The sequence below is a fragment of the Myotis lucifugus genome, unplaced genomic scaffold (genome assembly GCF_000147115.1).
Source record: "Myotis lucifugus unplaced genomic scaffold, Myoluc2.0 scaffold_12, whole genome shotgun sequence".
Classification (NCBI taxonomy): domain Eukaryota; kingdom Metazoa; phylum Chordata; class Mammalia; order Chiroptera; family Vespertilionidae; genus Myotis; species Myotis lucifugus.
The window spans coordinates 7603169-7628283 of record NW_005871060.1 but is presented as its reverse complement, the minus strand read 5'-3'; the positions used below and the strand labels follow the sequence as shown (position 1 = coordinate 7628283).

Sequence of the window (25115 nt, the reverse complement as noted above, 5' to 3'; positions counted from 1 at the left end):
TGAAAAGAGATGCAATATTTGTATAACTTTTCATAGCCCAATGCTTTTTATCTAATAAACAAACTTTTATTTTTTTGAACAATATCATTTGATATTCCTCAGAAGTGAATTACTGGTTTTTAAAAAATAGATAAAAGATACTATCGAGTTTAGCAGAATATTAATTATCCATGAAATGGTTTTGGGTAATAATAGAATGTATAATAATAGAATGTATAGTTTACTCCTTTAACTTCAAACATGTAATTCAAGCATGCATTACTTCAATATGAAGCCCTGGTACTCTCTAGTCATTTAAATAAATATGTTTAAAGAAGAAACAAAGAATTCTTGCTATATTCTGAATGGGGGAAAAAGATTATGGCATTTGAAATTCTTAAGTATCAAAGTTTTATTATGATTATATACTTCTTTATTGGGTTTAAATTGTGTAAAAAAGTTAATTTTTTTCATGAAAGAGTATCATGTACTAACATAGTTTTTACTCTCGAACATAATGTACCAATATTTATCAATTGGAATAAAGTACCAATTCTTATTTATTCTTTAGTCCTTGATTTAGTTCAAACTAGTAAGCATTCTAATTTTCTAAGGCAGCACTCTGTAAGTGCATTGAGACAGCAAAAATACCCAACCAGATATTAATTTTTTGAATTCATAGTTCAACAACAAAAAAATTATATATAGGGTTCTACTATTGAAAAAAGAAACATAGCCCTAGCTGGTTTGGCTCAGTGGATAGAGCGTCAGCCTGTGGACTGAAGGGTCCTGGGTTGGATTCTGGTCAAGAGCACATGCCCGGGTTGAGGGCTTGATCCCCAGGGGGGCATGCAGGAGGCAGCCAATCGGTGATTCTCTCTCATTATTGATGTTTCTCTCTCTCTCTACCTCTCCCTTCCTTCTGAAATAAATAAAAATATATTTAAAAAAAGAAAAAAAAACATAGAAGAATGCTTTGTAGTTATTAACCCAATAGCCCATAAACACTGAAGATTTCCCATGTGATTATCTTTGATCCCTCTTTGATTATTTTTTTTTTGCTATGTACACAATATAAATTTATATTCCTGATACTGACCTCTTCTGGGAGCTCTAAGCTTATGTAATTGGAACTGCTACTGGTATATATCAGAAGCACCTCGAACTGAACACGCTTAATCTTTTACTTCCACATCCAGAGATGTTTTTCCAGTTTCAATAAGTGCACCATTATCAAACTACCTACTCAAAACAACAATACAGGCACCATCCTCAAATCCTTCATCGTCCTTATTATTCCCCATATCAGATCCATCAGAGTGTGCTGGCTATTTACATCTCAAAGATCTTACTCCACGTGATCCCACCGATTCCAGTCATCACCCTACTCCCAATTAACATTATCACTTGACTAGATAATTGCAATAGCTTCTGAACAGGCCTCCCTGCTCTTCTACTTCTTCATCCAACCATCCTCCACTCAGCAACAAGAATTATCTTTTTGAAATATAAATTCCATGATGCCACTACCCTGCTCAGTGAGTCTCAAAGGCATATGATTGCACTTAAATAAAATCTAGACTCTTTTTGGTCTGCCACTTGAATCCTTTTCAGTTTCATCTCCACTTCCTTTAATCCGGGCCGTGGGTTTTTTTCTGTTAAGCTCTCTTATACGTTAGGGCCTTTGTAGATTCTTTTTTCTCTGCCCTGGAATGGTCTACTCCTGACCTTTCTCTTGGTTAGTTGTTTCTTATCCTATAGTGTTTTTTTAAAACATGACTTCTTCACTGAAGCCTACCCTGACCACTACTGAAGTAGAGCACTTTCCAAGTGTACCATCTGTCTATCCCATATATAACAGGTACATTTATCATTCTCTTTTAGGTGATTAGTATTTACTAACAATACATCAGCAGACCATGGTATCCTAAGAGAGCCATGTCTTCTCACTAGCCATGAGGCCCAAGACTGACTGCTAATAAGGTGGCTCTTGGATAACTACTGTTTTATAAATGCTAGGTTTTTATTGTCATGTTAATGATAGTCACTATCTTTAATTACACAACTAGATGTGTTCTTGCCTGATTAACACTTCATAGGTGGATACTCTATATAGCAGCAGTTCTCAACCTGTGGGTCGCGACCCCTTTGGGGGTTGAACGACCCTTTCACAGAGGTTGCCTAAGACCATCGGAAAACACATATATAATTACATATTGTTTTCATGATTAATCACTATGCTTTAATTATGTTCAATTTGCAACAATGAAAATACATCCTGCATATCAGATATTTACATTATGAATCATAACAGTAGCAAAATTACAGTTATGAAGTAGCAACGAAAAAAATTTTATGGTTGGGGGTCACCACAACATGAGGAACTGTATTAAAGGGTCGCAGCATTAGGAAGGTTGAGAACCACTGCTATATAGTATCACATGTAGCAATATGGTATCATGGTTGCTCCATGTTGCTGAAGCACTAGGGGAAAAAAGTTCACTAATCTGAAAACTCAAAATGAGAGTTCAAATATAAAATCTGGCTATATAAATGAGGAAAAACATTGAAATCTAGGCTCATTTATTAGATGCTTACGTCAACTAGATTAGTGAAATCATATACTGTTAACACTAGTGTTATTTACTTAGTAACAGTATTTGAGACTAGATAAAATGCAATGTCTTCAACTGCTTTCCAGATCTTTCTAAGCATGGCCCACACTATTATAATTACTTTATCTACAGGCAATAATCAACACTGAAATCATTAATTAAGTACACCTAATGACTGTGCTCAATACCCATTGTGATCACAGGAAATGTTATTTCTCGAAGCAATGCCTTTGGATCTACTCTTAAAAGATTTCAGGTGAAAACTTTCCTGATATTTCCCATCCTGGTAGAGTTAGTACCTCCTTCCACTATACTCACGGAGCATGCTGGACCTCTATTAGGACATTTCTTCCACTGTATTCAAATTATTCTTTATATTATATAATCTGTCAGCACTCCCACTCATTTCTCCACTCCCACTCCCAACTGGAACATTACCATAATATAAGGGACCATGTCTTGTTTGTTTTTGTATTTCTAGTTCCCGATAACAGAGATTTCAAAAGAATGCCTGTAGAATGGGTAGATTACATAACCTTTTGAAAGCTTTTAAATCAAAAGCTTAATCCATCAGAAAGATTACTGTATAAAAACCTGGGTTTTAATTCTAGCTTTGCCATCCAACCCATGAGCTTGGGCAAGCCACTTAATATCCATGCTTTGTACTTCCTTCATCTACAAAAATGTGGACATAATTTGTTATGCCTTCTTTTTAGAGATGACAGAATAAATGAACTAATTCATATGAACTATTATGAGCTCTTCTAAAGAAGGGCAACATAAAATTCTAATTTTGCCTTTCTTTTGTTTCTGCTTTATTTTCCTCAGCATATAATTGTCTACTGTGGGAGAATTTAAAAGTTCTTTTGAGAGGAAATAATGGAACCGGAAATCAAAAGATCTACAAAAATTTTAGGTTTATTCTACAATTAAAAAAAAATCACATTATTCAAAACAGAATAAGTGATGACTAGAGGTAGATTTTCTATTTCTTAAGGAGGCACTGAGTTCAAAGAGAGGTTGCAGACACTATTAGATTATATACAATGATAAACATCTATATTTAAAATGAAACCATAAGCATTTTCCTTTTGGAGAATACACAGCTTGCTAAAAACGAAAGGGAACAATAAATACACTTGGAAGAGCTATGAATAAACAATTTTAAGAACATAAAAAGTTTTCAGTATAAAACACATTCCATTTCAATTAGGTCGAAAAAAAATCTCCCTGGTAAAGTACATTGTATTTTAACTATTTTTGTTAAAAAATTATAATATTATCTGTAACTGGATATCATGTCATCATTTACCTTTCCCCTCACAAGAGACTCAAAAATTCACAGCATCTCTTAGAAGCTAACTTCAAAATGACATTTCAGTATTAAAAGAGGCTCCTCGATTCCCCATCTGTCCTCACAAATGTGTTCAAGTACATAGAAAAAGAAACGTGATATTATCAATACGCCCAAGTTCTGAAGCTATATCATGCTGATCTGATCATGGTGTAGGTTTCCACCGTAAGCTTGGCAGGAAATGTTTGCTTTCTTTCTGCTTAGTGAAGCCATTTTATCGCCATGAGCAGTATTAAGTAACAAAGTGGGGGCAGACAGCCCACTAGTTTGGGCCTTACCTTCTTTGACAGATCTCAGAGGTTAGATATAAGGAGGGACCTTTTAAGGTCATTTACTTATGGATGAAAAATTGTATTGTTAAGACTTAGTTGAACAATCAAATTACACAGTTACAAGGCATTATCCCTAAAATGGTTTGCAAGTGACCATTGAGAGTTGAGAACTGGCACTGCTCAAAAGTAACACCAGGATTTCTAATGGAGTAATTCTAGAATCACTCCATTAAAAATGATTGTATTGCTTTTCTATGACTTCTTCAAGAACAACAGTACACTTGCTTAGGGAACATTCTTCCATTTCAGATTTATGAGGGTCCTGAACTCTGCAAAACATTTGGTCCAGATAATCAATCGTCAATATTTAGTTTTTACAATGAGAGTTTCTCATGGGTTTTAAATAAGATAGCTGGGCTCGGTGTCCTAGAGGAATATTTCTTCTTCACAAGGTAATTTTTTCTTAATCTTGAAGTTTTTATATTATTATATGCAACTGACTCTTAGCTGCTAATTGCTTCTGTCTGGTAATGGCTATAACTGGGATATTACTTTTATTGTTTTTGAGATGTGGTTTTATAAACTAGTTAAAGGTAAATTAAGAAAGCCTTTGAGCAGTACTATTGTGGGAAGCTATGGCTAAGACAAACTGGGGAATGTTCTTACATTACACTTGATCCAAAAGATTATTGTTTCTTTAAGTATCAGGAACTCTAATTCTACTCAAAATTATTCTGAGTGACACAACTAAATTTCTTACAAATTCTCTTGAGTTTACATATAGGGAGGACTTTATTATCCAAAAAAGAGATAGGACTATTTTAGAGAATAAAATCAATGGAGAGACTATTTAAAGATTTCTCTGTTATTTTTTTTTAAGTCATTACCATTAATCCTAGATTATCTGTGTTTGGACAGTCTGTTAATCATAGAATTTTAAAAAGCTGTTAGACAATTATATTAAGTCTTTCTCAATATTATAAAAGCAAAGTCACAAATAAAAGAGAATAATACTTTTGTTTGAAATGACACATAGTCTAAAAATATGAGTCAATATGGTGAACTATGTTTTTCTTTTTACTTTGTACAACCTAAGGTTTCAAATGGATTATCTAAAAAGAGAAATCATAAAATCATATATATTTCTTTATGAAACCATTAAAATTATATTATAAATATATTATTATATCTAATAGTTTTAAACTTTTTTCATACCCATTCAATCAATAAATATTCATTGAACACCCACAAAAATGAATGTATTTAATTTAGTAGGTTTTCCCTATCCTTAGCATCTACATGTCTAGTAAGTTTTACTTTTATTTAAAAATATATAAAAAAATAACATATGTATATATATAATGACAAGTAAATAACTTACTGTTTAAGGTATGTTATAAAGTAGGTGTAGATTTAGTTCAATCTCTAATTCCTACATTTAAAATATTATATAATAATTAACGTCTATAATAATAATAAGATTGAATCATTGAAGGTAATATATTAACACCTGAGAGTTTTTAAAATTTAATGAACTGAATATGGCAGGGTGATTTTTTTTTCTTTTCTATAGATTCAGAATGGATAGGGATAAAATGGGGTTGGTTCTCCTATATTTAACATTTTATTGTTAGGAAAAAACAAACTGTCTTAAAAAATTAATAATATAACATTATATTTTCTAAGTAAACAAGTGACAAACAAGCAAAAAAAAAAAAAAACACCCCACACCCCAAATTTATAACATGGACACTTAATTGATAGTAGATAATAGAAAGGAATTCTTGAAAGAGGTAAAAGAATGTACAGAAAATAAGGAGGACAAAGAGAGAGAGGGTGGGAGGGAAAAGAAAGAAGAGAAAAAGGGGGGAGAGGGAAATAAACTAGAAAGATAATAAATAAGAGAAATAGAAATAATTTCTTTTAAATCTAATGTTTAGTTATCAAAGTATGCTGTCTCCCTGAAAGACTCTTCCAGCTTGCCAATGACATTCAGCTGTAATTTCTGCTGCTTTTCAGTTCTGATGGGACACTGACTGAAAATCTGATGCATTAACAAAGTGCTGCCATTTTTAGCACCAAGGTTCACACTATATCATATTTCAAACCCTAGTATAGTTTTAAAATAAAGGGAACCAGTTTTTTACCTACAAGAAGGTGTGTCTGTATATATAGGAACATAAGTACATTATAGAAACACAAGAAAGGGTTAAAAATACTTTCTGAATTGTAAAAACTAAGTTAAACAAAATCTGCTTTCTGTGTTTTTTTTTTACCTCCACATAAACTAATAATATATGTACTAGAAAAGAAACCTTATGTAACCAGAAATGAATTGATTATTCTGAATTCTGCAAAACATTTGGTCAAGATAATCAATTGTCTATATTTAGTTTTCGCAATGAGTTTCTCATTGAGTTTTAAATAAGATAGCTGGGCTCTGATTATATGATTAACTGTAGTTAGGCATCTTAGTTTTCTAATCTGACTACATTATCAATTAGAATGTTTTATTAGAATATATTTAAGCCATATTTACATTTACCTCTTCCCAGCCTCCATAAGACAATTTCACCCACAAAATATTTTTGTTACTATTTAGATTTTCATAAATATCAATATTGCTCAGTAAAAAGTAAAGAGAAAAAAGATAATAAAAGCCCCCACAAAAGTTCATTTCATGAATTAGCCAAGCCTGAAACTTAACTTTCATTTCGCATGTTTGGAATTCCTATTCATTTCCTTAAAAAATAAATTCAATTATTATATAGAACCCATAATTATTTAATGCTATTGGCAAATAACTAAACTATTCTTCATCATGTTTTTTTTAAACATTATATAATCTAACACAATATGTATAACTGCAAATCACAGAATTGGTTAATCATAAAATCAATTTAGTGGTTTGTAACTAGCATTAAAAAAAGAAATAGCCGAAACCGGTTTGGCTCAGTGGATAGAGCGTCGGCCTGCGGACTGTAAGGTCCCAGGTTCGATTCCGGTCAAGGGCATGTACCTTGGTTGCGGGCATATCCCCAGTGGGAGATGTGCAGGAGGCAGCTGATCGATGTTTCTCTCTCATCGATGTTTCTAACTCTCTATCTCTCTCCCTTCCTCTCTGTGAAAAATCAATAAAATATATTTAAAAAAAAGAAAAGAAATAGAATATAAAATAAAGTGTAGTAAGAATAATGTTGCTTTGTGAAACTTATTTCAGTAGAGTTTATATTCACAAATGTGTACTGTTTTGTCTTGCTTTAAAATGCATTTTTAATGTAAAGTACCATGATAAAGTAAATAATTTATATTATTGCTATAATAATGTTATGAAAAAGGCAATGATTTACTGTGGTAGTCTTGATTATATTAACAACATTTTATGCACAATTTTAATGAATTAATACATTAAAATAAAGGTAGCGTTCCTATCTGTTCCCTGCCTCTACTTTGCATACTTATATTCTAATGATTGTCAAGTCACAATTATCAGATTTTCAACCCAGGTAAGTGTGATTTTGTGAAGGAAACCATAAAAAAAGGTTTAAGCCAAGAAATTTCTACTATTATACTCTTACCTGTTGGTAATCCTTTTCCTCTCAATCGGTCGCGAATAGCCTGGCTTCGATCAGGTTTTTGGTCACTGTTACAGCAAAGCTGATCCGTCTGTACATAGGTAATCAAAAATCAAGTTTGACAAAAGAATCTCCCTTTTTTATCATGGTTATATGCTATAGAATGACATTAGTTAGACAATTTTTGGAGGGTGTCACATTAAGTAAAGACATTCCACATTTGCTATTGTTACATTTGCTATTGTTAATTAGTATTCCTTGGATAAGAATTTATGTAGCTCAGTTCTGGGCAATTCATCGTCAGAAAATAAAAGGCAAGAAACAATAAAAGGCAGCCTGCTAATTAGCCAAATTAAAGTAGTTAAATTGAGTTCCATTTGAAAATAGTGAACTTGAAGTGCTATTTTCCCCCCAAAAAACTGATAACTATTCATCAGTCAAGTTATATAATAATTTTAAAAATATATTAATAATGGTATAATATAGCTTTCACCTGATTGTTGCAATGCATGGAGGGTACTGATACGAATTATTTTTTTAAAAAATTTTCTAGATTTTCTCCTGCCAGGAGTTACTTTTTTATTAGAATATATTTAAGCCATATTTAAAAGAAATGCTTTGAATAAATGGACATATTGAGGGATAGCAATTAAATCTAAACCAATGCTCTTTTTTAAAAAATATATATTTTTATTGATTTCAGAGAGGAAGGGAGGGAGAGATAGAAACATCATTGATGAGAGAGAATCACTGATCAGCTACCTCATGCAAAGCCCCGACCGGGGATCGAGCCCACAACCTGGTCATGTGCTCTTGACCGGAATCAAACCTAGGGCCCTTCAGTCTGCAGGCCAACGCTCTATCCACTGAGCCAACCCAGGTAGGGCTAAATCAATGCTCTTTTGAGTCCCCTTTATAATAAAATGTTTTAGTAGTCTTAAACTTTAGTACTTTAATCAAGGGTACTTGGTTTAAAATAAGGCATGTCAAACTCGATCTAATCCCACATTATAAGGCATGAAAAGTTAGACTGAACACTGGGCTTATTCAGATGATTATTAGAGTGGAAATTTCAAAAATAAATGGAAGGAGAGATAATGGTAAAGAGAAATTACTTAAATCTGGCACCAAGAACATACATACACATCTGGTTTTACACAGACACACACACACACACACACACACACACACACACGGACAAGCACGTGCACACCCTAACATTTCTCCTTTAGTGAAACTGAGTATGGACTAAAAAACTGTTTAAGGTGGTATATTCAAGGCATTGTTTCTTACCTATAAGAAGATTTAAATGAATATATTTCTGAAATGATGTTATCATTTAAACTATGTAAATGATGTTTGTCCAGATTGCACTCCATTGTCAGTAACTGAGGAGATAAGGACACCCTGTCTCTTTGGGAATCCCTGCTGTCATTCATTGAGCAATTACTATCAGGCAGGCCCTACCTTAGTGCTGTACATACTTTATGTCATTTAGTCCTCAAAGAACCTCATGTGGTAGGGGTTTTTTGAGGACTATTATTCTCTTGTTACAGGAGAAATAGCTAGAAAATTTCTAAGAATTTTGAAGCAGCTCATCAATATTGAAATAATTATCTTCACAACTGTTCAGTAGTATGGGTAGAAGGTATGTACTATTTTTCAGATAACTAAAATTGAGGTTAAAAAACAACAACTAACATTACACCAGTGGAAGAATCAGGACAAGTAAGCTAGTCTACTGACTTTTACTCTATGCTAATCAATTTTAAGTAGGGATTACGGTCACATAATAAATTTCACCCTGAGTGAAAGATGAAGTCATTTTATCAGCTACCAGTGGCAACAACAGCCGCAGAAAAGCGTAATGGCTAACAGCATGGGCTTGGGGTCAGAGAGATCCAGGCTGCAATTGTGTCTGTCATTTACCATGTACGTAGCATGGGTAAGTTATTTATTCTTCCTGAGCCTTAGTTTCATTATCTTTACAATGAGAATAAAATTAAAATGACATCTTGTAACCTGGGTTGTTATGATGACTAGATGTGAAAAAGCACAAAGCCATTTAGCACAGTGCCTGGCACAGAGTAAACACTTTAAAAAATGGTAGCTGTCAGAGTTACTTCTGTCCAGGAGATGAGCAAGAGCACTGGAAAGATGAGGGGAGCATTGTTACTTCTACTTAGTAGAAATTTGCCTCTGGAAAGCAGGCTCTCTGTCTACTGATCCTTCTATTCTTCTCTCCCACTAAACAACCCCACAACACACCCCATACCAGACGTATTACTGTTCCTCAAACACAACCTGCTCTTTCCTATTTCACAACTTTTATTCAAGTTTACTTCCTTCTGCCTAGATTACTTTCTCTATCTGGTCTACAGGATCTAGTTCAAAGTGCTATTTTTCAATGTGGTCATAACTTGTATCCTTTCCCCTCAAGCTCTCATAGCTTTAAAAAATTTTACTTTTAATACCTTTCTTCGCATTTTATAATTGAACAAATGGTTGTAGAACTTTTATTTAGAGCTCTTAGAAGGTAGAGCATATTCTATTCAAATTTGTATCTCCTATAGTATCTAGCACAGGTTTTATAAGTAGATGAGCAATATATAGCTATTGTAATAAAATGAACTAAATATCAAAAGTGATGGAGGCTTATCTAATATGGACAATTATTAGATGGATAATAGAATTCTGTGGAGGAATAGTTCTTCATGGAAATAGATGGAAAAATATTTCCAGCAATTTTACTATAGGAGTAAAATCAGTAAACAGGACAAAGACTTAGAGGAGGTACAGTGTGACAGATCCCTTGGACTGACCAATAAGAAACATAAGTTCCATAAGCTATGTCTCAATGTTTTTATTTATAACATAAAGGAATTAATGTTGAGCAACATTTCTGAGAGAGTGTTACGAAAAGATCTGAAAAAAATGATTCAAATAAGTTTGGGGTATGTTTCACTTACAAGCCTATCTCTTTTGAAAGTTAATAATACAGTCTGGTGTAATAAAGACTGAAAAGTTGTGCAGTGAAAACACAATTTCCCTTAAACAGTTTTTCCTCAAGCTTATTTAATCAGAGGAATTAAAAAAAATGTTTGAAAATATGTAGGAAACTTTGGTTTGGATAGAGGTCTTTCATAGATTTTTAAAATAGCTTTATCTTTGTTTAAAAAAAATCACATGCAGGAATATAAACAGACAAATCAAATACAAGTGGAGCAGTTGTAGTTAAGGAGGGGAAATAAGCAGCCAAGGATCCCATTCACTCAGCCTCTATTACCTGCGTTCCCCTTCATTACAGAATTGAAAAGGCTCCACGAGCTACAGTTTGCAGACCATTTACCTAGTTATCAACTGGCAAAGTGTATGCAATTTGGATATATTCCTGCCAGCCATATGACATCCTGGTTAAGATGGCAGAACTAAACCTCTAGGGATGAGGAAGCCAGCAAGAACATGTGTGACAGTGGTAAATACAGAGCTCACACAAAGGACAGGGACACTACTCAGGGACCATAACCCTAAAAGGTAAGAATAAATTCTCATTTAGATCTAGATCAGATTTCAAAACCCAAGGTGTATCCAAACTAGGGCAAATAGAACAGAATATAGCTTAAGAAGTGCAGAGGTGGGACTATTAGATATAGTTTGTCATTCCTGGGATTCTTCATATCCAAGAGGGAAAGTGGTAAAGTCCAGGTTTGGAGCAATATCGAAGGAATACACACATGTATCCTCTTCACCCCACTCCCACATGTACCAGGTGCTAGTGTCCAGTGAAGGAGGGGAGGATTTTGGGAACAGCTAAGGGGCCTAGACAAATAAGTGGCCAAGAAAGAATAATAAAATGACAGAAAGTACATTTAAATAATTATAAAACTCATTTTGCACATCAATGGTTTCATAAAATCTAGGAGACTAGGTCATAGCTCAGCTCTAATATGCTGTGATTCTATGACTCTTGCTGAATTAAAGATCTAAAGAACAGGTTTCATAAAATCTAGGAGACTAGGTCATAGCACTAGACTTGTAAATTTTAATTATTGTTTCAAATAAACAACATTAAAAAAAAAATTCAATCTCCTGTTCCTAGTTTTCAATGAGAAAATGCTACCTATAAAATATCTTTAAAGAAAATTTTGTTATATGCTAAATTTAAAAATGTGACTATAGCCCTAACCGGTTTGGCTCAGTGGATAGAGCGTCGGCCTGCGGACTGAAGGGTCCCAGGTTCGATTCCGGTCAAGGGCATGTACCTTGGTTGCAGGCACATCCCCAGTAGGAGGTGTGCAGGAGGCTGCCGATTCATGTTTCTTTCATCATCCATGTTTCTATCTCTGTCTCTCTCCCTCTCCTTTCCACTCTCTAAAGATTTTTTTAATTAAAAAAAACATAAAAAATATGACTACATGTAACAAACTGAACTGCAGCTTACCCCAGAAAGATTTCCCAGAACCAGTTTTACCAACTGTTTCACGTAGGAAAATGAAGGTGCACAATTGCTATTCCTAATGTGGGCACTGCAGGCATCCAGCACAGTCCGCACAGAAACCCGCGCGTAGATAACGTCCTCACACATTCCAAGCAGGATGCTGTTGAGATGATCTCCAAGCTTGATAGGCTGAATATAAAGAACAGAGAAGCCACATTGATAGGTATAAATCTTACAAAATTAGCCATTCTGGAAGTCACAGGAACCACAACAAACACACTTCAAATACTTGGAAGAAATTAATTCCTTATCCAATAGTATATATTCTTTACTGCATTTTACCTTTTGATATCCCCAAAAATTGTTACCAGGTCATTAATAGACATCTCCCAACATAGGAAGAATTATAGAAAAACTCGGTGGTTTTTCTGTATATAAAGAAATGGAATTCTTTATTCAAATATTTTGGTCAGCATTTATAATATATATACCATTTTGGGGAAATAAACAATTTCCTAATATTCAATAACATATAATATATTATATATATATATATTTAGTATAGTTTGATACTCTTACAATAACTTAGAAGAGATTTCAAATATTACAATGACTAAAGATCATTTAAATATGTTTTCATTATGATGGTGAAACAAAGAAGACAAAAATGTGAGATTTTTTTTTCTAGCTGAATAATCTGTAGATTATATCCAAATGTCCAATAAGCATACCAAGAAATGCAAATTAAAATCACAAAAAGAAGCCACCACACACTTGATAGAATGGTTAAAAAAGACTGACAATGAGGAAGTACTGGTGAGGACTGGAGCATTACTGATGGGAGTTAAACTGATATATCCACTTTGGTTTAAACATATGCTTTACTTCTCCTCCATTTGGGCATTATATCATATTTTAGATACAGCTTTAGATGTAATCTCCTTTATATTCGAATTTTTTTTTTGGGGGGGGGGGATTGTGAGAGGGCACAGGCCAGGCCAAGGGACCCCACTGGTTCACAATTGGGGCTGGGGAGGGATGCACAAGGTTGGCCAGCCAGGGAGGGACCGTGGGAAGGTTCCAGGGCGTGTCCAGCCCATCTTGCTCAGTCCAATCAGCTGGACCCCAGCAGCAAGCTAACCTACCAGAGCGTCTGCCCCTTGGTGGTCAGTGCACGTCATAGCGACTGGTCGACCAGTTGATTGCCCCCTGGTGGTCAGTGCACGTCATAGCGAGCGGTTGAGCAGTCTTAGCATATCATTAGCATATTATGCTTTGATTGGTTGAATGGCCGACTGGACACTTAGCATATTAGGCTTTTATTATCTATAATAAAAGCTATTATTATTATTATTATCTATAATAATAAAAGCCTAATATGCTAATTATACTGGACATCCTTCTGGACAAACTTTGGGATGAAACCGCGGCAGCAGGGGCCGAGACAGAGGCGGCTGCCATGGAGATGGGGGCCGAGCCCATTGCATGAATTTCGTGCATTGGGCCTCTAGTATGAGATAAAGACTAGAAGCAGCCTATTGGTCATCAGAATCTGAGGCCTCAGTGTTACTTTAACATCTGTGCCTGCTCCCTTAGGGGCAGTGAAGTATGATTTTTGAAGTGAAAAGAGAAAAAGTAAAGAAGTCTAAACCCTACTCTGAGACTCAGAATTAGTATTCATACAATTTTTGTACCAAAAAAGATTATCACTTTCAGTACAAGAATGAATCATCAAAATCATTTACAATCCTCCTTTACCAATCATTAAGTAAGAATAAACAAAGCACACTCCCATTTCTCTTGCTATAATTTTTTAAGTGGCTGCACTGTTGAAACCTGAGTAGTTACTACTATGACTAAGAACATTTTAGAAATAAATAATTTCTTTAGTTCTTCATTGTTATTTCACTCTGAGAGTGTGACATTATTAATGTGAACAACCAGCATAGAAATGCTGGTGTGCCCAACAGCATGCTGTAGAATACATATAAATTTGTGAAGAACATTTTTAAAAATTTATTTTATTTTTCAATTACAGTTTATATTCAATATTATTTTGTATTAGTTTTAGGTGTAAAGCATAGTGGTTAGGTAATCATATACTTTACAAAGTGTTTACCCTGATATTTCTGATTCTCACCTGGTGCTATACATAGCTATTACAATATTATTGACTATATTCCCTATTATGTACTTTATATCCCTGTGACTATTTTGTAACTACCAATTTGTATATCTTTATCTCTTCACATTTCTCACTCAGTCCCCTAACCCACCTCCCCTCTGGTAACCATCAAACTGTTCTCTGTATCTATGGGTCTGTTTTGTTTGTTCATTTATATTGTTCTTTAGATTCCACATGTAAGTGAAATCGTATTTGTCTTTCTCTGACTGACTTGTTTCATTTAGCATAATAACCTCTAGGTCCATCCATGCTGTTGCAAATGGTAAGATCTCATTTTTTTGATGGCTGAGTAATATTTCATTGTATATATTACCACAGCTTTTTTATCCAGTCGTTTACTTGGGTTGGTTCATATCTTGGCCATTGTAAATAACACTGCAATGAACACATGAAAGAGCGTTTTATAAAGTGTAAAGTTGTACAAATGTCAAGATTTGACTTACTTGGCTCTGAGGTACTTCATGATCAGCCCCCCAATATAATGTCATTCCAAGAGAATAAATATGGATCTAGGAATATAATTTTTTAAAAGTCATTTTATGATAAAACAAAATTTAAAAAACTTTAAGTACTATATATTAATAATCTTTTGTTCCAAAGAAAGTACAATACATAATTTGATAAAATCATCATTTTGTATTTTTTAATAAAAATGAGAGCTTTTAAAATAGAAAATACAACTAGAAATTATTGAAACTGCCCCCCACAATTCCCCAGCCCATCCTCTAAGCAACCATTTTTTTTAGTTCTTCTCTATTTTAAAGTTTGTTTATGCAAACTCAAGCAAAACTTAAAATACATTCTTATTTTCACCTTATTTTACAAAAGGTCAGAAACTTTTAAAATTGCTTGCATTTTTAATGTAATAATAGAGATATTTCCATATCAATGCTTAGAGATCTCCTCATATTTTTTAAATACTGCATAGAAATCCATTTTGTGGCTTAGCACTGTCTATTTAGCCAATCTATTACTAATGGGCAATTAGGATTTTCCCAAACTTTTGCTATTACAAATATTGTTTCAACAAACAGTCTTGTGATATGTCATTTTGGACATTCAGGTATTTTTCTTGAATTGATTCTCTGAAATTACAGATAAAGGTTTAATCATCCATAGTTTCGATACATGTTGTCAGATTTCCCTACATAGAAGTTGTATCATTTTGCCTTTCTACCAGCAATATATAAGAGATTTTTCACAAGCCTTGTTCATAGAATGTGACAATCTGAAAGTGAGGAAAAAAAATCTCATTGCAAGCTTTTTTCTTCTTATTATGAATTCATGGGGTAGTAGTTGAAGAACCAAGCAGGGTGAAAAAAAAGAGTACGCACTTTTTGATTTAACAATTTTACTACTAGCAATTTATTATGTTAATATTCACACTTCTGTGGAATGTTGTAAGAGAAACAATATTCATAGCAATACTGAATTCTCCAAGGTTCCATATCTAAATTATTACAGCCTGGTATATATACTATATTGTTCCAAATTTTTCCATAGCCTTAACAATGAAATCAAATCTTTTTCTGGTCACAATGGCATCACCATCCTCAGACTGAATATTTCTATCATAAACTTATTATTCCATCAAATGAACTGACAAACTCAGTCTGCTTTGCTTCCACTGTACTGTATCCTGTATTTAGTTCTTTTCCCTATATTAATCTTAGATTCCTACACAATCTTTCATACCACCTAGTTATCCACTTTTCTCAAACTTACCCTCTGAAATAAAAAATTCCACCATATTACTCTCCTAAAATTAGGAATAGCTCACCACTGACTCAGAAGAAAGTCTCAAGTTTTGGCATTTGGAGTCTTCCTTATTCAGATCTATAGCTTCCTTTTCTTTCTCTAAGCACAGCCTGCCAGGTAGTAATGCTCTAGCCCAGTTGGTCTAACCAAACATTTCTCCATTAAGTGAATCATTTCACAAACTAATAACCCTGAGTGAAATGCCTATTTCTATCTATTTTCACTTGTCTAAGTTCTACTCAGTCTACAAAGCCCAACATAAATACCACCTTCGCCGTGATATCGATCTACACTTAAAAGAACTTGTTCCTCCTCTCGATTCCCAAAATACTTTTTACCTCTATGTAGCATTTATATCATTCTGCCATCTATTACACATTGTTCTATAGATGTTATCAGGATCAATTCTGTAATTATTTTTATCTTCCTTACAAGCACAATGATTTATACACAGCATGTATTAATACATCTTTATAAACAACTATACTAATAATAGAGGAATATGCAAATTGTCTAGGATGCCGTCACAGTAACAGTAATGACCAAATAGCAGGCTGAGTGGGGCGACAAGGCCAGCAGGGGGGTTAGTGAGGGACAACCAAACGACTGAACAGCAGGCTGCATGAGGTGACCGGCAGGGGGTCAGTTGGGGCGACCAGGCCAGCATGGAAGGGCAGTTGGGGGTGACCGGGTCGGCAGCGGAGGCAGTTAGGGGCGATCAGGCTGGGTAGGCAGAGGCAGTTAGGGGTGATCAGGCTGGCAGGGGGGCAATTAGGGGTGATCAGGCAGGCAGGTGAGCAGTTAGGAGCCAGCAGTCCCAGATTGTGAGAGGGTGCAGCCTGGGCTGAGGGGACCGCCCCCCCATGCATGAATTTCGTGCACTGGGCCTCTAGTCAGTTTAATAATGGCTCACATTTTTTCATATTTTTCTTAGTTCCACAAAATTTTATAAAACAACTTTGAATTATTAATATAAATATAAATTTCTTAAAATACACAATCATTTTTAAATTTTTCTTCAGAGGGTTGAAGTAGGGTAGCCCAAACAAAATCGAGCCAAAAAAAACTTGTTACCTTTTCGACATCTGAGAGAGAAGTTAGTGATTGATTTTGAAGAACCTCGGGTGCAGTGAATGCTCGAAGATCCTTATTGGAAATATTTTCATCTGTAAATGACACACTACCAGACGGCAGCAACAGCAGAGACCACGGAGAGATGATAAAGCCAAGGGCAGCAGGATCAGCTATGCTTACTGGTTTGTAACCGCACAGAATAAAAGGAAAAAAGAAAGATAATTTCTCAAAATTATAATCACAGGCACTGCCAAGCACTTAAATTAGTATCCCAGCCTATTCATATTACATAGTAATTGTAAAGTTATATACACCAAGTCAAAGGAGAGTTTCATATACTGATTACTGCTCACATTATTAACAATAGTGACTTGATTGAGCTTAATTTTTCAAAACCTACATGGCAGATCTTAGAAACTATAAATAGAGAACTTTCATTGTCGGTGTAAGATTTAAACTAGTTTAAGTACTTTACCACAGTGAGATAGATAGATACATAGGCTAGAAAGTGATAAGGATCAGTAGTTTTTAAACATTTTGGGGGGATCATGGATTCCTTTGAGAATATGGTCAACACTATGATCTCTCTTTTAAGGAAACTGCCTATAAAAACAAAACTCTGTATACAAAGGAATTCATAGATCTTTTTGTAGCCCATTTATTGACCCCAGGTTAAGATTCCCTAATTTAGATTATAGTGGTCTGAAACTGATAGGAAATAATCAATTTGATAGTTCATCAGATTTTGAATTAGTAAAGCTTTCAAGTACAATGAATGGCTCTTTTTGTGTGTCAAAAGATATACCTGTCTGAACTTGGATTTTGTTTTGTTAGCATTTGTTCACTATTTCTCTGAAATTTCAAGAAACTTATATATTATCAAATATGATAATAGGTCTCTAATTTTATTTTAATGTTTACCTGTATGGGTGCCTAAGAACTCATGTTTAGAAGTATTTTTTAAAAAATGCCTAAGGCCCTGACCGGTTTAGCTCAGTGGATAGAGCATCAGCCTGCGGAAACAAGGGTCCCAGGTTCGATTCTGGTCAAGGGCATGTACCTTGGTTGCGGGCACATCCCCAGTAGGGAGTGTGCAGGAGGCAGCTGATCGATGTTTCTCTCTCATTGATGTTTCTAACTCTCTATCCCTCTCCCTTCCTCTCTGTAAAAAATCAATAAAATATATTTTTAAAAAAATGCCTAAGAGTTCAGCAGTTCTCCTTTCAAAAGTAAACCTATACATTAGACTAAACAAAACAAACTTATTAGAGGGAAATTTATTTTGTCCTCCTATTTAAAAAATAAGTTAACATAGGTTTTAAGGTAACTGTTAAGGGAACTGGATTATAGACTCAAGAAATTGCTATAGGAAAATCACAGAAGGCCTGTGACCGCCAGAGCCATTATTATTCAATCTGATTGGGTTATACTGGTATCTAGGTCAAATCATACGAAATTGGCAAAAGTCTAGGCATCATACAGTATCTATGTGTTCCTAAAAACTACCTGTTTATTGGAACTGAATCATTTATTCTTTCTGAGTTTTTAACCTCTACCTGTGGACAAGATTCTGATCTTTATGTCAATAAAGAAGTAAGCTATTAAAACTCATTCCTCCTTCGAAGATTAAAAAGCCAACTATATATGTTCTCTTGCTTTTTTTATGAACCTAACTGTGTCAAGGAAGAAAATTTGTTTGAGTGAATCCTTTCATCAGTCAGCACATCTTAGGTTGCACTGAAGCAGAGTTACAGACCAAAGGTTCACACAGTCAGACCCATCCACTTACTAGTTTGCTAAAAAATATGGCTCACGTTTATGGCAAAATATGTTTCAATCACAGTTGGTAAGCCTAGAAAGATTGTTGCCTTTCACAGCCACTTTATACATTTTCTGTTAAACACTTCTTAGGTATCTCAGAACAATATTTTCTTTGTCAAAGTATACTACTCAAAATACTGAGGTATCACAGGTCACTGCATTATAAAACAGTCTACAATAAATTCTTTTCAAATCAGCAACTAAAGGGCACACCAGGAGACCAGTTAGGGAGGCAGTGCACTAGTATCTGGTATGAGATGATGATGGCCTGCAACCAGACTGGCAGCACTAGAGGAAGTGAGAACCTGCTAGAAACTCAATGTATTTCTGTTGAACTAGAGCAGTAGAGCCAGTGACAACAGAATTTTCTGACAGACTGGATGTGGAGTGAGAAAGAGAGGAATCAGCATGACTCCCAAGATTCTGGTCTCAGTAACAGAAAGAATGGAGGACTATCCACTGCGATAGAGAAAACTACAGATAATGCAGCTTGCGGAGGCAGCAGTTTGAAGATGGTAGCTAGAAGTAGAACTTTACTTTAGGACCTATTCAGTTTAAGATATCTGTCAGATACTCAAATGGGGTGTTGTCAAGTGGGCATTTGGATCTGGAATTTGGGAATAAGATGTCAAGAAGACACATTTTTTGGAATTAACTTGCCTAATAGATGCTATTTAAAGCCCTGTGACTGAATGAGACCACCAAAAAGTGAGTTATGACCGAAAAGACATCAAGACCAAGGACTGAGTCCCTGGTGTATGCCCACACCAAGACTGCTCCTTCTCAGTCCTTTTCCCAGGCTCATCTTCTCTTGGTCATCCATGCAAGTATGGTGCTGTAATATCCCTACCACGCTTCTTTCATTCCTCACCCTCAATCTCCACCCCACTATTTTAATTCATTCTTTTTTTAGCCCTTCTATCCAGTTCCCCAGTATCCAGCCCTAAACCTAAGACAGGAGGCTGGGATTCTAACTCTCATGTTTCATTCCTTATTTGGGGACAGAATTATTATTTCTGGCATACCTGTTACCATCTGAATTTATAAATTACTGGGAATCACAGATAACGGAGGCACAAATGCCTCCCAGAAGTCTAAATGCTATGTCCTGTCCTACCATCCTGGATGCTGGTACTTACTCAAATCAGAGAAGAGCTTGCTACACATCTCTTCCTTATCATCCCTGGCCTCAAGACTACACTTTCCCTTGACAGGGTGGCATGGAACAGAAACTGTGGGAGGTAAAAGCAAGCCATAATTGCTTATCACTCTGAAATTTCTAAGAGATTTATTCACTTACCAGCACAACCAAGGTGAGAAAACATTATTCTGGCAAGAACTGTATCTTTTAACTTTTGCTGTATATAATAGGTGTTTGTTTTCTTTGAACATCTATAGTAAAACATAATGTAAAACATAATTTAAGCACTATACATATTTAAACACTGGTGGCCCAGTGCACAGATTCATACACACTGAAAGGAAATTAATTATGTTACTGCAAAAAATTACATGTCAAAATAGTATATATAATATCTATAATAATAATTATATGCTAATTAGACCGAACATCCTTCTAATTATATGCTAATTAGACCGAACATCCTTCCAGACGACCTTCCGGACGACCTTCTGGATGAAGCCGGGGCTGCGAGGGAAGGCTGGGTCCCGGGTGTCAGAGGGAAGGTCTACTCTTGTATGAATTTCATGCATTAGGCCTCTAGTAATATCATAAAATTAAAACACATGTGCGATTGGCGCCAGTGAGAGCTTTATATGTATCGCGCATGCGCGAGTCAACGCTTATTTTTAAATTGCCAATGCACGTTATATGTACCGGCTGGTCGGCTGGATGGTCAGACAGACATACGGTCGGTCGCTTAGCCTTTTATATATATAGATAATCTTCCAAAAATTACAAGTCATTTGCTCATAGAATCCATAGTACAATTGGGGAGATTAAATGTATACTAGTATATAGGGAGAAAAAAAACATAAAGATGATTTAGAGTATAGCAAAATTACTTTAACTACAATGAAAAGAGAATTAATTTCCCTTTTTATATATGGCCCTTTAGATGAGTAAGATTTGACCAGGGTTAATGGGGAGATTCCAAAGAGAGTAAAGAGCCAAAGCAAAGGCATGTGGACAGGAAATTATTAAGTTTGTACATGGAACAGTAGGACTTTTGGACAGAGGAATGGTGGAGAAGAGTAATGAAAATGAGTTAGCAAGGTTGGTCAGAGTTTTGCTTGTCAACGTGCGTGCACACACACACACACACACACACAAATGACATAAATATTTTCATTTGATTTTTAAATGTCTTGTAATAAAGCACCTGTGACAACAAACTACATTGCTGTTGAATGCCCTAAACACACACACACACAACTTTAAGTACCAAATTCTTTAGAAAACTATTAAACCACAAAATATATTTTAAAACAATTGTAAAGTGTTATGCAAATGTACAAGTGAGAAAATTTAGAATCGTGGCTAGAATCAGTCTAATTTACTTTCATTGTCTATCTAAAAGGAAGGAATTTAAAGCAAATGTATTCAAAGTCCTTCACAGAATGCTAACAAAAGAATATTTTAAAATGGAATTCCAGAAGCTTGTAATTTAATGTCCTATAATATTTCAGTTGTGTGATGATTGTCCTCAAGAATGTTATTATTATGAAAGAGTAAATCTGATGTGAACTGATTCCAGTAGTCAAACAATTCTATTTATAGACCTTACCAACATTCCACAGAAAAAGTTGCTTAAACAGAATTTCAAGCAGCTAGAAGCAAAGTTAGAAATAAACAGAAATTTGATATGCAAAGCAAGTCTTAGAGCTTCCTTTCAATAATACCTTCAACTAACACACAGCTCCACATATTTTTTTTTTCTGAGAGATCTTGCCATTTCCATTAATTGGTCCCCTATATTTTAGTTTTTGGCTTTCCATTTAAGGTATCAAAATTAGGGAAATGATCAGAACTGGGTATCAAATATAAGGGAATACTAACCAAAAGTATCAGGAAATCATCTAAAGTCTTAGAACAACAATGACACCCATTTGACCTGAAAAAATCCCTTTGCCTGTTCAGGCACAAATAGAGACACTGTAGTCTCCCCATCTATATATATAAAAGCCTAAGCCAACAGAACCAACCCAATGACCTGGTCAACTGATCACTATGAGTGCCCCTGACCATCAGGGGGGCAAGATGCTCATTGCAGGAGCTGCCCCTGATGGTCAGTGTGCTCCCATAGCCAACTTCCTGCAGCTGGCCAACTTCCCATGGTCCCCCCCTCCCCACCGGGCAGCCAACCAACCTCCTGCGGTCCCTCTCTCCCCCCCTCAGCCAGCTGGCCCCCATGGCCCCAATTGGGCCGGCAGCCAACCTCCTGCAGTCCCTCCCCTGACTGGCTGGCCCCTATCGTGACTGGGTGAGATGGCCCTGATGGGCCCCATTCACTGGCCAGGCCGAGGGACCTCACCCTTGCACGAATTTGTGCACCGGGCCTCTAGTTTTATATATGATATCAGGGTTCTTGGCAAAAATCTATGCAGAGGCCACAGTTTCAAACTCTGAAGGATTTAATGAAGTTGCATTATAATACAGAATTCTCTCAAAAATTTAGTTCATATGGGCATAAAAATATATATGTAGTTAAATCAATCATCTGGTATAACAATGCACAAGTAAACAAAAAATTTTTTGAGTATTTCCCCTGTATTTTAATATTTTCTTGATAGTAAAGCTTTGTGATAAATTATTTAAGGCTCACTGAAAATTACAGTACTTGCTACAGATTGATTTCCCATTCAAATTTTATTAATTTCTTATATATTTGTTACTACTTTTTAAAACTTTATTTTCTCTAATATGAAACAGAATAGTAATCTCTTTATGAAAATAAAATTGTGTGATTGAAATTAAGACATCTATATAATGTAAATTGCTGACAGTCTCTTCAAAGATATTTTACATCATGTAAATTTTCTTGATATAGCCAAGTATTCAATAGCATTTCATAAACTCCTATAAGCCTTTCATCCTTAAGAACTTATATTCTGATGTAGTAGGTCCCAGATCTTGCTAATCATACAAATCTCTTACCTAGAAGTCATATTATAAATACAGATGATTTAAGGTACAAAGTATTCTAAAATAGTACTAATTTTTACTTTAATTTTTTTTGGGAATATACTTTTGTAAGTTTTCTATTTATTTCATTGTATTCCTAGTTAGCCTAGATCCCCAATTTAGAAAAACTGGTTTAAAATTTTACAATCAAGCCAATTAATACTTTTTGAGTAACTATACACATGAAATAGATATTTTCTGTACTTAGTCATTATCTTTAGGTTTAACACAAATTATCAAATGAAGATATTTATTTGAATGAACATATATAAACTACAGCATCAGCATATAGTTTTAGAAAAAATGTTATTTGTAATAGAAGTTACAGCAACTTAATTAACATGAAATTATGTAAACCTGTCATTCCAAATTGGTATTTTGAGCTTTTCTTCAGTAGGAGACAAAAGATATTTTTATTCCTTAGCAATGATCCTTTGTTGCACAAACACACATAATATTTTAATTTTTATTCCTTTTTATTTAAACACTATTTAAACACATGCAAGTCACCAATCTAACCAAGCCACAACCCCTGGAATCTTGGTAAGGTTTCTGATCAATTAGGCTTATAGTAGTTTTGTTTTGTTATATGCTTGTAAGACTCAAGGTAATTCCAAACCACGAATCTTGGTTAACAAAACACTAATGAGATTGAGTTTAACAAAAGTGATATATAGGCAATCTATATTAGTAAAGCAAAATTGGTTATGATTATTAAAAGCAACAGGGCTTAAATAGCTGGACAATATGTAGAGAAGGAAGCAAGTCTGAAGATTTTCTTCTTCAGCAAATCTCCTTGGCCTCCTGATCAAAGAAGAAGCATGAAAGAAAGAGAAACAGTTCCTTTCATTTCTTCTTGGCATCTGTATCATATTCTGAGAAATCTGCCCAGTTTATTCCTTTGATATATTAAGTTCCTCCTCTTAGTTTTTCCTTTGGTTTCCACCTTTCCCACCAACCTTCTTTATCCTCAACAATAAAAAGTACACACCCAAAAATTACATGACAAAATACTAAACAAAATATTTCTTCTAAAATATATATGGCTTAAGGATAGAAATTATGAATTCCTAAAGATCAGGTGCAATGCCACTATAACAATATAACTGAAATACTTGGAAATAATAAATGTTTACAATTTCAGTTATATTCCACTAGTGGCCCAGTGCATGAAATTTGTGCACATTAAAAGGGAATTAATTAGAGGAAATATTTTAATATTGTTACTTGCCCTTTCTCTATAATAGAAATGTCAAAGATGAAAGAAAATTAGTAAAATGTATATGAAAATCTCCTTCCTGTCAGAATCTTGCCCAGAGTCAAGTTCCCGCCCACCCGTGCATGCCTCAAAATCTCGTGAGACCCAGACCCAGCCGGCCCCACCCCTGTCAAGTCCCGCAGGACGGGGGGCACAGCCTCAGGTCCCCCATCAAGCCCAGCCGGGTGGGGGGCATGGCCTCAGGTCCCCTGGCGCAGCCTCAGGTCCCTGGCCCACCCTCAGGTCCACCAGCCACGGTGCAAGGGCACAAGGGCTCGAGGGTGCGATGACCATTTGCATATTAGCTCTTTATTATATAGGATAGGTCCATAGTTTTTAAAGGCAGGCACGTGCGTGTGTGCACACGCACACACACACATTCACACATGCACGTTATTTTTAGAGCGCTATTATAAAGAAAACATTACTTTCAACTTTCAAACACCAAGAACTCTAAATTATTCACCCAGAGAATACTCTGGATCTTTAATTTGATTCTCCAGTCTTTATTACTTTTAGTTACTTTTTGAAGTATGATTCAAAGGGAGGGTCAGCTTTGTTCATTGTAATATTGAAACAAAGTTATTTTCCAAAGCATCTGCCTTTGGGGGCTTGAGAAATTAAGAACACAGACCTTCTGTC

General features: G+C 35.1%; 1 protein-coding gene across 6 annotated transcripts in view; it reads right to left on the bottom strand.

Moving 5' to 3' along the window:
- Positions 1–25115, bottom strand: part of PTPN13 (protein tyrosine phosphatase, non-receptor type 13) — a 196356-nt gene that overhangs the window by 109912 nt on the left and 61329 nt on the right. For 4 of the 6 annotated variants that reach the window (XM_014452047.2, XM_023750399.1, XM_023750398.1 and 1 more), the window contains 4 exons: positions 17251–17429; positions 14862–14927; positions 12237–12422; positions 7799–7886 (listed from right to left, as the gene is read on the bottom strand). In XM_014452047.2, the coding sequence (XP_014307533.1) occupies positions 7799–7886; positions 12237–12422; positions 14862–14927; positions 17251–17429 (519 nt within the window). Of the gene's footprint in view, positions 1–3906; positions 4002–7798; positions 7887–12236; positions 12423–14861; positions 14928–17250; positions 17430–25115 lie in introns of those variants that run through there. The other 2 variants (XM_023750401.1, XM_023750400.1) reach the window with 2 other exon arrangements.